This window comes from Rana temporaria, chromosome 2, assembly GCF_905171775.1.
Source record: "Rana temporaria chromosome 2, aRanTem1.1, whole genome shotgun sequence".
In the NCBI taxonomy this organism is placed as follows: Eukaryota; Metazoa; Chordata; class Amphibia; order Anura; family Ranidae; genus Rana; species Rana temporaria.
Window position 1 is genome coordinate 422,672,910 of NC_053490.1, and position 14,023 is coordinate 422,686,932.

General features: G+C 39.3%; 1 protein-coding gene across 1 annotated transcript in view; it reads right to left on the minus strand.

Moving 5' to 3' along the window:
• Nucleotides 1–1,759: 1,759 nt before the first annotated feature.
• SH3KBP1 (SH3 domain containing kinase binding protein 1) overlaps nucleotides 1,760–14,023 on the minus strand; it is a 513,710-nt gene continuing 501,446 nt past the window's right edge. The window contains 2 exon segments of the mRNA XM_040338226.1: nucleotides 1,760–2,399; nucleotides 4,515–4,578. Of these exon segments, the coding sequence (XP_040194160.1) occupies nucleotides 2,358–2,399; nucleotides 4,515–4,578 (106 nt within the window). The 3' untranslated portion in view covers nucleotides 1,760–2,357.

Sequence of the window (14,023 nt, forward strand, 5' to 3'; positions counted from 1 at the left end):
ATTTACATTGAACCCTATGGGAAAATGTGCCTCGGTTCGCGACCAATTCGGTTCGCGACCAGAGTCAGTTCACGAATTAAGTTCGTGAACCGAGGTATCACTGTATATATATATATATATATAGCGGGCAAAAGAAGTATTGGACACATCACCATCACCATCACCTAAAGGTGCTATTGATATGAAAAAGTTCAGACATAAAGTTATGTGTAATAAAATGGAATGACACAGGGAAAAAGTATTGAACACGCTAACTGAAATGTATTTAATACTTTGTACAAAATCCTTTGTTGGTAATGACAATTTCAAGATGCCTCCTGTATGGAGAGACTAATTGCACACATTGCTCGGACAGGCCTCTTCTTTTAACTCTGATCTTTAATTCTTTCCATAGATTTTCTATTGGATTCAAGTCAGGTGATTGGCTGGGCCATCCTAATAGCTTTATTTTTTCCTTCTTCGAAATTGAAGTTTCCTTGGCTTTGTGCTTAGGATCATTGTCTTGTGGAAATGTCTACCCTCGTATCATCTTCATCATCCTGGTAGATGGCAGCAGATTTTTTTATCAAGAATTACTTGGTACATTTTTCTATTCACACTTCCTTCAATGATATGACGTTTGCCAGTGCTGTATGCTGAAAAACTGCCCCACACCATGATGTTCCCACCTCCAAACTTCACGATTTGGTATGAGGGTGTTTTTGGGGTGATGTGCAGGGCCATTTTTGGTCTCACCTGAACAGACTATATTCTCCCAGAATTTCTCAGGCTTGTCTGGTTGTTGTGCAGCAAACTTTAAACAAGCTTCCACATTCTTTTTCTTCAGCAATGGAGTCTTGCCTTGTGAGCGTGCATACAGGCCATGGCGGTTGAGTGCATTACTTATTGTTTTCTTTGAAACAATTGAACCTGCTAATTCCAGGTCTTTTTTAATATAATATAATTCTTTTTACTCCACTGTCAGAAATGTTGCAAAGAGCACCTGGTCGTGGCAGGTTTATGGTGAAATGATTTTATTTCCATTTACGGATTATGGCCCCAACAGTGCTCACTGGGACATTCAGAAGTTTAGAAATCCTTCTGTAACTAATGCCATCAGTATGTTTTGCAACAATATGGATGCAAAGGTCTTGAGAGCGCTCTTTGCCTTTACCCATCATGAGATGTTTCTTGTGTAATGAGATAACTTTTTATAGGCCATCAGCTGAGACTGAACTAGCTGATATTTATTTGCACTGACAAGGGGCAGGATTGCTTTCTAATCACTGATAGATTTCAGCTGGTGTCTTGGCTTTCCGTGCCTTTTTGCACCTCCCTTACTTCATGTGTTCAATACGTTTTCCCTGTGTCATTCCATTCTATTACACATAACTTAATTTCTGAACTTATTTGTTTTGGCTTCTTTGTATGTATGGATTGTATGGTTTGTTACTGACATGTGGTGAACATTTCATGGCAATAGCACCTTTATAACTATATTTACCGCATAGCAATGTGTTCAATACTTATTTTACCCACTGTGTCTCTATATATTTCCTTGCATCCTATCTGGTGACATCATTGTCAACATGAGAGCCCTAGATAACAGTAAGAACCCAAAGGGGGTTCTAGTTCTTCTCACCACTATCCGGCTGGACATACACTTCATCATAACTGCCATTATATATATATATATATATATATATATATATATATATATATATATATTACATTTTTGCACAATTGTGCTAGGCAAAAAAAATAAGAAAAAAGGCACAAATCATATTTAACCGTCATTTTCCTATTTTTAACACACATTCCTAAAGTACAGTGAAAATGATTTCAGAAGCTTTCTATCACATTGCATGGACAGTACAGTGCATATGTACTTTTAGAAGTCATAGATGTAAATAAATACATCAGGGCATCTGGGAAGAAAAGAAAAATACAATTAAATGACATAAATGCACACCATACAAATTGTTCAGGAGTCTGAGAAAAAAGACGCAAACACACATTAAAAAAAAAAAGGGGGGAAATTATAAAGCTTGTAAACAGACAATCTGAAATACACGTTATTCATGGAAAAATATCATAAAAAAGTACCACTCTGAAGTAAAACTGCCTGAGTTTCCTTCATTCGCAGTTTTAAGAGGAACACTTGAGCACAACATGGAGTTGTCTTGATAAATATGTGTGCCGAGCACTACAAATGTCCCCAGGGTCTCCTTGGTTGGTAGAGCTGCTGTTGTGCTTTCTGAGCTTCTGAGGTGAATCTGAAATCATTTGGCACCAAAAATATTTTGGCCTGTGACGGAAGAACAACTCTTCATTCTTGACTTTCGGTGGATGAAAGTTATTTACTAGGCATGATTCATTCATTTGGACTGTAGAGATTTCTTTATTTCATTGACATCCATCTGAAAACAAAACAAATATGTAGGTTTAATAAACTTTGGCTATCAAACTGTGCTACCACAAACCAACCAAAAAGTTAACCAGGATTCCCAAAAAGTTACCATAATTCTTTAGCTTAAAACTTCACACAATAAAAATTTACGTTATTTTAATCCATATGTTGCTAGCATTAGTAAATAGATAAGTATATCCTATTTACCGATTTTAATAATAATAATAATAAAAAAAAAAAAAGTTTCTTCCTGGTTTCCAGGCTCGGGCAAATTATATCATGCATCCCAGGAGTCTTCAGGAGGGAAGGAGAGGTTTTCTTAGCTAAGCACACCCTCCTGCCTGCAAGTCTGAGCTAAGGGACCTAAAGACATAAAACCCCCTCTAGATAAGTTTATATTTTCAGCTGTGTCCTAGTCATTGACCATCATTACAGTGCATTGAAAAAGTATTCATACCCCTTGCAATTGTCCACATTTTGTCATGTTACAACTCAAAACTTAAATGTATCTTATTGTTTTTTTTTTTTTTTTGTGATAGACCACAAAACTGTGAATCTAAATGAAAAATCATAAATGGTTTTACATTTTTTTCTTTACAAATAAATATCTGAAAAGCAGGGCGTGCATTTGTATTCAGTCCCCTTTACTCTGATACCCATAACTAAAATCTAGTGGAAGCAATTTAAGTAAAGTCCACCTGTGTGTAATTTAATCTCAGTATAAATACAGCTGTTCTATTGTCCATACATTAGAACTAGCACCTAAACGAGCCCCCAACCCAGCGACATATGTTGAACTCTCTAACGCGCGCAGGGAACTGCTCCGCCTCTTAGATGCCAACTCACTTATAGCCAGAGATCAGGGACGCAACCGGCACTACACAATAGCCAACAAATGTGGGCAACACTTGGCGAGGGTTCCTCCTCTCTGCGTCGGCACATCCAACACATCTGTTCTGCAGACCAACAAAAGATCAGTAACCCGTGGGGTATCTCAGATGCCTTTCGGCGTTGCTGCTCTTCCCTCTACAACCTACCCCCGTTAAACACACCGGCCCATGTAGGAGACCCACACCTCTCTAATATGAGAGAGACGGCCCTACCACAGATGGCTCCTGAGCAGGCAACGGATATGTATTTCCCCTAGGTTCTATAAGTCTTTCTCCCATTTACTGTCCACGGGCGTTTAACTTTATAGACGATACCCACCTCCCCTCCAGTAACATTCTATCTGCTAATATCTCAGTCATACCCAAGCCTGGCAGATTGTTCTCCTATATACACAACCTAAATTCTGTCCTTGTATGTAAACTGTATATTAACCTGTCCAAATGCATTATTCCCCATGTACACGTTCCTGAAAGTGGCTGAAATAATGCTGGGTGCTGTAATGACCACTGGCTGGAAACTGAGGATCACAGTGTAGAAATGTCATCAGCACACCAAGGAATCCTCAAAAGGGTCCAAAGCTTTATTCACACGGTCACCCGGTACACATGCAGCCATGTGACCATTTAAATAAAGCCTTGGACCCTTTTGAGGAATCCTTGGTGTGCTGATGATATTTCTTCACTCTGTATATTAACCTCTGCTCTTCAGTATCGTGCACATCTGCACAATAAACCCTTCATCTCCAGCCTGACACTGTATGCGACCTGTATTTAAACCCCTTCACCACCTCCTCTTCCCTCTGTGTATGACCTGTACATTTACTATATCTAGTAGACCATTACCAAGCCCTGTGTTTTACCCCTTAAGTACCAGTGTCTTCATTTGCAAAAAATTTACACAAAAAAATGTCTACTTTCCAAAAAGGGGTTATTTAAGGGGGTTCTTCTAAGTTTTACAACAGAAAGTAAAGAGAACATTTTTATTTGTTTTCTAAATAACAGAGGTTATTAAATACCAACAAAAATAAAGCTCCGTCTAAAAAAAAATTGTATAAAAAATCCATTTAGGTGCAGTAACTGTTAGTCAAATGAATACAGCACAGAAAACTAAAAAATGGTCCGATAAAGAAAAGTTTGTTAAGGAGTTGGGGTTTAATTGACGAAAATGGCACAACAAAGGCTCAATTCATGGCCAATAAACATTATAACAAGGGTGAAATTGGTGTACACTGTACCTGTAATCGTAGACGAATCTTCTTTTCCTCGTCCAGTTCCGACAACAGCTGTTTTATCTCTTTTCTACGAAATAAACACAATGATTTGAGCTGTTATGCAACTTACTGAAGCAAGTTGCTAAATTTATTACCCATAAGACACTTCTATTTATACCGTACATTATACTGAAATTAAATACTTAATCAAAACCCAGTCAGGTACAAAGTGTAAATATAGCTGTAAATAAATTCATTTACATGAATCACAGCATATGAGACCTTGAACTCACATTATTAGTTGTGTCAACCATTAATCCAATGAAGGAAAGGTAACAAGCAAAGTACAGAAACCCATAACAAACAATTGCATGTCATTACTCTGCATGATGAAAGGTAGCGCCTGATGGAAGGTTATGGAGTTGGTGCTTTTTGAGAGGTTTGTAATAACAAAGACTGCAGAAATCTGTTATTTTTTTTTTTTTAAATATACAATGGGAGCAGCCACACTGAACGACTGAACTACTGTTCACCCTATGTATGTACTGTAATCTGGGGACATCCCTGAGGTATAGGAAAGAGTCTACCTCCTGAGAAAATTCAGGCCCCGGTTCACACTAGAACATGATGCTGGAAACTCATTATCAAAATGCATTGACGACAACCAAAATGAAGGTCGCAAAAGCATTGTGTTTCTTTGCAACAGATCGCATGGTATAAAACTACCATGCCATCCGGCTGCAGTGTGTTTCCAAAAGTAGTGCTTGCACTACTTTAGTGCAAAGTGGTGTGATATGAACCCATACAAAATGAATAGGCTCAAATCACACTGCACTAAATTGCATGTGAATTGCACAGTTATGCTGTGCGCATTCCTGTGCAATTCATAGGATGACCCGACCCTTAAAGTATACCTAAAGGCAAAACTTTTTTTTTTCCGTTTTGGATCGAGTGGAAAAGGATTACAATGCTTGTCAGGTTTAATTGCGGTCTGTGCTCCTGTTAAGGAGATTTGCCCTCTGTATTTGTTTATCATTATCATTGAAAGTGAAAGAAAATTCTAATTTTGGGTTGTCCCCAAAAAAAGTAATAAAGGAGAAATCTTCCAATGGGGGTCCCCAAGGAATTACATTAATTTGCAGAGATTTTACAAGCCATCTAGACCAGGCTAGATCCCAGGACAGTGCAGATGATCTGTATATATATATATATATATATATATATATATATATATATATATATATATATATATATATATATATATAAAATGTTGGAATTTACCGGTCGTTTTAATCTATTAAAAAGCTTTATTGCTACACTTAGAAGGTGCTGCTTTTTGTTCCTTTATATGTACCAGAGTCTCTTCTAGCTTCATAGCTGGCAGCCTTCCAAGGACAGCATACCTCTTATCCTTACATGGACTCACTGTTATGGACTTGAATCATTGCCCCGCAGGTGACCCATTCCCCAAAAATAGTGTTTAGCCAGAGTGCGCTGTATCCCCCCTTTGTCTGTAAACAATATAATTAAGTCTTCATCTAGACTGGCGGTTAAGCTGCATTTTTTGCCGCCTATCAACTGCCCCCCCCTAAGCTGCAGTAGCCATTGGATGGGGTGTTTGCATTCTTCGTGGACGTGGCAAAGTTTACCTGACTTGTAGCATTTGGAGACGGCTACACATTCAAGTAAATGGGGAAGCGACACAAACGCCCCACAACTGCATGCAGTTGAATGCACGTGGTTGCGGTGCGTTTGTTGGTATAAATGGGGTTAAATCTGGCAGTGAGGAGGCATTGCATCACTTCCTCACTGCTTGTCAGTAGCCTCTGGAACATGATCTGAATGCGGAACGCGCTTCAGAGGAAAGGGACATTTTTATGTATATCTAAATCTATACTAAAAAGCACTGGTATCTTTTTAATCATAAATGCTTTATTACAATAAAAAATAAATGATAACTGGAAGATGAGCTATAGCCAAAGCATTTTAGGGGCCAAAAATTCTTCTTCATCAAAAAAAACTATCGAACTCTATAAAACATTTCCTGAGGGGTAATCTCAATCTGGAAGAAAACAAGAGAGCTATCTGAATACAGTTTTCTTTGTTTTCATGAGCAGTCAAAAGCTGATAGGGATTCCAGCCTCTACTAAAAATAAAAATAAAGGGCCAGATTCACGTAGATGGGCGTACTTTTGGGCGGGCATAACGTATTTGATTTACGTTACGCCGCCGCAAGTTTTTCAGGCAAGTGCTTTATTCACAAAGCACTTGCCTGTAAAGTTGCGGCGGCGTAGCGTAAAACACATGGCGGAATTCAAATTCGGCGGGTAGGGGGCGTGTTTCATTTAAATGAAGTGCGTCCCCACGCCGAACGAACTGCGCATGCGCCGTCCCAAAAAAATCCCGGCGTGCATTGCTCTAAATGACGTCGCAAGGACGTCATTGGTTTTGACGTGAACGTAAATGGCCTCCAGCCCCATTCACGGACGAATTACGCAAATGACGTAAGATTTTGACGCGGGACAGACGGCCATACTTAACATAGGATACACCACCTAGGGGGCAGCTTTATCTTTACGCCGGCATAGCTCTTACGGAAACAGCATATCTTTACTGCGACGGGCAAGCGTACATTCGTGAATCGGCGCATCTACTAATTTGCATATTTTACACCAAACTCAATGGAAGCGCCACCTAGCGGCCAGCGGAAATATTGCACCCTAAGATACGACGGCGCAGGCCGTCGTATCTTAGGTAAGTTTAAGTGTATCTCAGTTTGAGCATACACTTAAACATGCAACGGGCTTAGATTGCGAGTTACGTCGGTGTATCTACTGATACGCCGGCGTAACTCTTTGTGAATCTGGCCCAAAGTTTTATTTTGTTTTTTGTCACTGCTGCAGATTTCCCTTTACTTTCTGTCTGGTGAAAATATTGTCATAGTGGCAGTAAGTAAGCAAGATCTCTTGTTTCCCGGGTTCAAATCCTTCCCCAATCTATCAAAATATATTAAAATTAACCTTTCGCTAGTCCAACCTTTCTCAACTTTTTTCGGCCACGCCATCCTTTTAAAATTATGCACAGTCTCAAGACACCCAGTCTAAAATATAAAAACCTATTCTAATAGTTTTACATAATGTGGCAGCATTGACACATGCAGGACACCCAACATTAGAGGTGGTTTATTCTTTCAAAGCAAATACACCTTTGCACACTAGTACCACTACCGACTAGTATTCCAGTGTTTCTGCTCTCCCTCAGTTTCTCTCCATCACTCAGCTAATGTGACCCCAGTGTTGACGGAGCGGGGCAGGGGAGGGTCAAATAAGGAAGCTGTGCAGGCAATCAACACCCTTCTTATCAACACCGATTACATCACTGGTTGTTAGGAGGCCGGTAGCTGGAAGGTTGAAATGGTGCACAATAAAAACCTTTGGATTTGTGTAACTAATAGGTAGGCTTGATCCACCTGCTGGCTTGTATATATATTTGGGTAATATTATGGCATTTTGCCAAGGCACCCATGAAGAAACCTCAGGGCAACCCAGGGTGCCTGGGCACGCTGGCTGAAAAAGGCTGGGCTAGACATACACTCTTGGGAGATCTCCTGATGAAGCATTAACAAATTCAGTCATATATATGTAGAGGGAATAATTATCTGTTTGGTGTAAAAAATGAAGAATGCTCTGCTTCGGTGGATTCAGGATAGAATACTATATATGGCAGACAAGGAAACTCTTTCCAGCATTGGACCCTGAGCCACCCAAGGTGTATATTGTAGCCTGCAATGAGTAGACACCATTGTAGTTTACAATCACATAAAAGCAGGTGTAAATAAAAAAAAGTCATAGAACATGTAACCAGTTTTTGAAATAACCTGGGTCAGGAAGTGGCTACCCCCCCCTCAAAAAAAAAAAAAAAAACATGCAGCAGCTCATGAATTCCTTAAAGTGACATTAAACCCAAAATGTTTATTTTGCATAGTTCATGTTTGACATTAGGTCTTCTACCTGTTTGTTGAAGCGTTTTACTGTGCATCTCTTCATTCTTTGTAAATATCTGGTTGATTTTGCTGTTTCTATAGACCTCCTTATTGTCAGTGGAAATGCAAATAGGCACAATAGGCAACCAAAACCCTTGGCTGTTACGTTGCCAGTGCACCTACACGGGACAAGGGATTACAGAGATAACTTCCTACAGTAACGACTGCAGGATAGATCATAGGCTTTCTGCTTGCTCCACCCACCAATTTCACAAGGCGGTCCCAAATGGGGACATATGGGACAAAATAATGTAAACTGTTCATTAGGTCTCATTGTCACCCAACACTTTATCCTGCATAGGTCCTACCGAATCCTCGAACTTCTTCATAGAATAGGCAGGAAGGAAAATCCTGAATGCGCAAAAAGTGCTCAATCTCCTGGTTCTTTTATTTTTTTTGTTTTGGAGGTGCCCAAAATTACACCAGTATTGGCAGCATGTGATAGAGGTGATCAACCCTGTTTATGGATTGTTAACGCCAGACCCTGTTCTATGTCTCTTAGGGTACATAAACCTCAACAATTTGGAACACAATCAGGTAGTGGCCATTAGAAGATCGCTCTTTATGGCTCATAAGCTAATGGCTTCTTGCTGGGTCTCCCCCAACCCTCTTACCCTTGGGGACTGAATCCAGGACCTGGACAAACATGTATTGTTTAAAAAGTATACTTACAGCCAGGTCCCATAAATATTGGGACATGGACACAATTCTAATCTTTTGGGCTCTATACACCTCGCAATGGTTTTAAAATGAAACTAACAAGATGTGCTTTAACTGCAGACTTTCAATTTTCAATTTAATTTGAGGGTATTCATCCAAATCAGGTGAACGGTGTAGGATTTACAAAAGTTTGTATATGTGGCTCCCGCTTTTTAAGGGACCAAAAGTAATGGGACAATTGGCTGCTCAGCTGTTCCATGGCCAGGTGTGTGTTATGCCCTCATTATCCCATTTATAAGGAGGAGATAAAAGGTCCAGAGTTCATTTCAAGTGTGCTATTTGCATTTGGAATCTGTTGCTGTCAATTCTCAATATGAGATCCAAAGAGCTGTCACTATCAGTGAAGCAGGCCATCATTAGGCTGAAAAAACAAAACAAGCCCATCAGAGAGATAGCAAAAACATTAGGTGTGGCCAAATCAACTGTTTGGAACATCCTTAAAAATAAAGAACGCACCAGTGAGCTCAGCAACACTAAAAGACCCGGAAGACCATGGAAAACAACTGTGGTGGATGACCGAAGAATTCTTTCACTGGTGAAGAAAACACCCTTCACAACAGTTGGCCAGATCAAGAACACTCTCCAGGAGGTAGGTGTATGTGTGTCAAAGTCAACAATCAAGAGAAGACTTCACCAGAGTGAATACAGAGGGTTCACCACAAGATGTAAACCATTGGTGAGCCTCAAAAACAGGAAGGCCAGATTAGAGTTTGCCAAACAACATCTAAAAAAGCCTTCACAGTTCTGGAACAACATCCTATGGACAGATGAGACCAATATCAACTTGTACCAGAGTGATGGGAAGAGAAGAGTATGGAGAAGTAAAGGAACTGCTCATGATCCAAATCATACCACCTCATCAGTGGAGCATGGTGGTGGTAGTGTCATGGTGTGGACATGTATGGCTGCCAACGGAACTGGTTCTCTTGTATTTATTGATGATGTGACTGCTGACAAAAGCAGCAGGATGAATTCTGAAGTGTTTCTGGCAATATTATCTGCTCACATTCAGCCAAATGCTTCAGAACTCATTGGACGGCGCTTCATACTGTGAAAGCAACCAAATAGTTTTTAAGGGAAAGAAGTGGAATGTTATGCAATGTCAATCACCTGACCTGAATCCGATTGAGCATGCATTTTACTTGCAGAAGACAAAACTAAAGGGAAAATACCCCAAGAACAAGCAGTAACTGAAGGCAGTTGCAGTAGAGGCCTGGCAGAGCATCACCAGGGATGAAACCCAGCGTCTGGTGATGTCTACGCGTTCCAGACTTCAGGCTGTAATTGACTGCAAAGGATTTGCAACCAAGTATTAAAAAGTGAAAGTTTGATTTATGATTGTTAATCTGTCCCATTACTTTTGGTCCCTTAAAAAGTGGGAGGCACATATACAAACTGTTGTTATTCCTACACGTTCATCTGATTTGGATGTAAATACCCTCAAATTAAAGCTGAAAATCTACAGTTAAAGCACATTTTGTTTGTTTCATTTCAAATCTATTGCGGTGGTGTATAGAGCCAAAAAGTTTAGAAATGTGTCAATATCCCAATATTGGACCTGACTGTATGTTCAACTAAATGCCTCCTGAAAGTTTGAAAAAATATGGCAAAAATTGATAGATGTCTCATGTTCTAGCTTAAGCTCACAACAAAGAGAGGTATAGCCTGTGTTATATAGCTTTTTATATATATATATATATATATATATATATATATATATATATATATATATATATATATATATATATATATATATATATATATATATATATATATATATATATATATATATATATATATATATATATATATATATATATATAGTGTATTGGTTGCCCTTGTATACTTTTGGAATTTTTGGAACGCTGCATAATAATGAACTAAACGTGTTGCTAATGTTAATGGTTTATTGGCTCAATTTATTGAGGAAAGGAGAGAGGAAGAGGGTGAAAAGGGAAAGAAGGAGGAAGGGGAATTTTGGTGGTGGTGTTTTTTTTTATTAATTTTTTCTTCTTGTTGTTTTGTTTTCTTTTTGTATATGTTGATATGGAAATAATTTTTTTTTTTAAATAAAATCTGAATAGATAAAAAAATTCACAAGGCAACGCAGAGCAAGTGAAAGAACATCATGTTATCATGGTGTAGAAATAATGAAAAAAAATGATTTGAAACAAATTATAACTATGTGTTCTATCTACAGTTGCGAATATTGCTATGTTGCTTTATTGGGCATGTGAATGGTTGGCTGTGGGTTTAATGACACTTTAATGTGGAAAAGTGAAGTGCTGTCGGGACTTCATACTGTAATCTATGGCAGGGCGGAATATGATGTCACACTTTATAGTTTTTGTACACAAATGCAATAGTAAGAATGTAGTAGTTGGAGTTCTATTGGTCTAATTGATCTGGCCTTTAATTGCCCTTTCTGCTTCTTTTTAAAACGCTCAGAAGAGCCCTACAAATAGCTGAATGTGAAAGGCTTTTACTAATCATTTCCTTCTCTCCTATAAATTTATATTTTGGGACATAATTGTTTCCGTTTTTGTTTTTCTTCCGATGTCATGGCCATAATCTAGAAAAGGAAATTACTGGCTCCTAATAATAACAAGCCAGGCAATAATTAGACTACTGCTAAGTGGGGAGATTAATTAAATCAGAGCTTTTGAAGCCATATGCAGACTGGATAGGAACTGCACAGTAAGCAATACGAAAGTGGAAAATGATCAAACAAATAAACAGGGTTAAGATCGGAGCACTGCGCTCCATCATAGAGTTTCCTTTTCTGAAATTACTTAAATTTTAGATGTAAATTACAGGGTGCATACATACACAAATGTGTACCAGGAATGTTATACCACTATTAACTTATCAGTCATTTTAGATTGTTATTATTTATTTTAAATACATTTCAGCTAATATCAAGTCGGATGAATATATAGCCCTATATGAATATGGAAGCAGATGCCACCTTAGTTTACATGTTAACCTGGTACAAGTTTTAGCACAGCGCCCTATGCAGGGGCCCACCTGTCAGCAGTATTGATGCCTATTGAAGCAATATCTCCCTTACTTCCTGGACTGGGGATTGTTACCCTGCCTTTGCCTTCTAATACTACAGCCAAATAGAGGCCAACAACGACAACACAGCATGAGTTGTAGACATCTAGGGGTGTGAGTGGGTGTTGCAAGGATCTGGTGTACATAGGAATCAGATAATTTAGATAACTCAGCTTATTTGTAAATCTTATGTCATACTTTAAATGTATATCTGGCATGCTAAAGTAATAACGGCATGCTTTATAGTTCTAAAAGTTCTATTATTTATGGGAAGTGACCATTTTTTTTTAGTTTTCACCGCAGAATATAATAAATGGCTAAGAGGGCAATTCATACATGGGTAATAGAATCACCTTCTACATATTATCTGTGGGCTGGCCACTATTCCTGGGGAGTACTGCAAGTCCCCACTATCACCACCATTTAAAGTGGCTTTCCCTTGGTGCCAAAGCGCTGCAACACATAAAAAAAAAAAAAGAAGAGGGAAAAAGTTAATAAACTTTCCTTACCCCCAACTGTCGGGGGTGATGTCACGCACCTTCCCACTAGATCCCGGGAACTGAAGTAGCCCACATCTCGCAAGATGACACTTCAGCAAAACCCAAGAGCATCTTCTAGTGAGATTTGGGCTTCTTAGCATTAGAATCTTGACAGAAGGAACATCACTGCTGCCTAGGCATCATGGCAGGAAGCCATGGGAGAGGAAAGTATTTTTATAAAAAAAATGTCCCTATAGTTTTTTTTATCATTGCTTGCAGTGTTTCATCATGTCGGAGGGGTCAATTATCAGCCATGGTATTTTTAGTGCAAGGTTCGCTTTAGGAACAGCTTATTGCAGAGAGTTTATTCTGGGCTGAGCAGCACAGCTGCTCAATGGTTAGCAATTTTGCCTTGCAGCACTGGGATTTTTAGTTCAAATCACGGCCAAAACGTTATTTGCAGTTTGCATGTTCTCTCCACGTTGCGGGAGTTCCCACCACACTCCAAAGACATGCGAGTAGTTCGATTGGCTCCTGTCTAAACTGGCCTAGCGTACATATGCATGCGAGATAGGGACCTTAGACTGTAAGCTCTTGAAGGGCAGGGACTGATGTGAATAAATGGTATATAAAGTGCTGGGTAAATTGTCGGCCCTATATAAATGCCTGTAATAAATAAATAGTAATTACTGTAAGTAAACCTAATAAGAAGCACCGCTGCCATTACAACGATCGCAATATTAGTATGCAATGTCAAACTATCATATAGAACAGGGAAATTTAGCGGACCTCCAGCTGGTGCAGAACTACAAGTCCCATGAGGCATAGCAAGACTCTGACAGCCACAAGCATGACTCCCAGAGACAGAGGCATGATGGGACTTGTAGTTTTGCAACAGCTGGAGGTCTGCTAATTGCATATCACTGATGTAGAAAATATAATGGCATTAGTGACATAGTAATGCCTTTTGCACATTGGCATCTGCCCTGTGCAACTGAAATTCCAATATCTTCCCCAGACTGGGAATCCCAGGTGCAGCACATTGTCTCCCACGCACGAATGGCTGTACTACAATAGAAAAGAATCATCAGTTCAGCCACATACTTGAGTATAGCTGCACACAATCAGTCATGTCGAAGGGGGGCTGTACGCTGCACCTTGGCTTGAGCAAGCAGGGAAGACGTCAGTAAAGAAAGGCTCAGATCCTTTTCTTCAGCACGGACCCGAAAATGTTT